The sequence below is a fragment of the Penaeus monodon genome, chromosome 22 (genome assembly GCF_015228065.2).
Source record: "Penaeus monodon isolate SGIC_2016 chromosome 22, NSTDA_Pmon_1, whole genome shotgun sequence".
NCBI classification, from domain to species: Eukaryota; Metazoa; Arthropoda; class Malacostraca; order Decapoda; family Penaeidae; genus Penaeus; species Penaeus monodon.
The window spans coordinates 8,076,854-8,077,822 of NC_051407.1; the positions used below are offsets into that span (position 1 = coordinate 8,076,854).

Here is a 969-nt window from a genome sequence, read left to right on the forward strand (position 1 = left end):
GTTTTAGTTTATGTATATTTCGCTTTATTTATTAAGTGGTTTTATTGTAATTAAGATATAATGAATACTATTCATTTCCAAGATATTTATTTTCACATCTTACTCAACGGGTCTATGATAACAAAACATTCATGCTAGCTATTGCCTCAGGGTCCTGAATAATGCCTGGATGGAGTAGTAGCCTTGCTGACGGGAGCACTGTACTGTCCTCCGGAACTGCCTCCAGCTGAAGCCCCGAAACCATTCCCTCTTGATCCGCTGTTACCTGTAGCAAATCCTCCACTACCTGAAAATCCACTTCCACCATTATTTCCATTTCCTGTGTATCCGTTAGCACCACCAACATTCCCACTGCCTCCTTGGCCTCCTGCTGCCCCTCCAACTACCTGACCACTGGCTTCCGTAGCAGCATTAAGAGCAGTTTGTAGGTCGACGCCAATGGGAAGAGTAGGATTTTCTCCTTCACCATAATTAACGAAATAAACTTCAGGATTAGATGACGGTGGAGTTGTAACCTCTATCACACGCTGGGCTCCTGCTCCTCCATTCTTGTTAAGGACGTAAACGATATTCTCTTGTCTCGGAGGTGGAATAATGATGGGTTCAGGCCCTGCTCCACCTTCGGGAAGGCGAACGAAGATGATGTTGTAATCAACCTTTGGTGGGGGTATATCTGGAGGAGTTCCAGTATTTTGCGACTGCTGAGGCGCATCGTAAAGATATACGTTTCTAGTGATTTCAGGGACGACGCAGGTGCCGTCCACGTGAAGTATTTCCCCCTCTTTGCATCCTCCTGAAGATCCTCCACCTCCATTAGAATATCCGGAACCAGAGGAAGAACCTCCACCTCCTGTGGAACCACTAGAACCTCCGGAACCGAAGGATAATCCAGGTCCCGACGGCTTGGAAATATCATACCCTTGAGGCGCTGCACCGGACGCTGCCACAAACGCAGAAATATAGAACTGA

At 46.7% G+C, this 969-nt stretch overlaps 1 protein-coding gene across 1 annotated transcript in view; it reads right to left on the reverse strand.

Annotated features, from left to right (window-relative positions):
• Window positions 1-146: 146 nt before the first annotated feature.
• Window positions 147-969, reverse strand: part of LOC119587313 (aspartate, glycine, lysine and serine-rich protein-like) — a 1,669-nt gene continuing 846 nt past the window's right edge. The window contains exon 2 of the mRNA XM_037936064.1: window positions 147-965. Coding sequence (XP_037791992.1) covers window positions 147-965 — 819 coding nt within the window. The remainder of the gene's footprint in view (window positions 966-969) is intronic.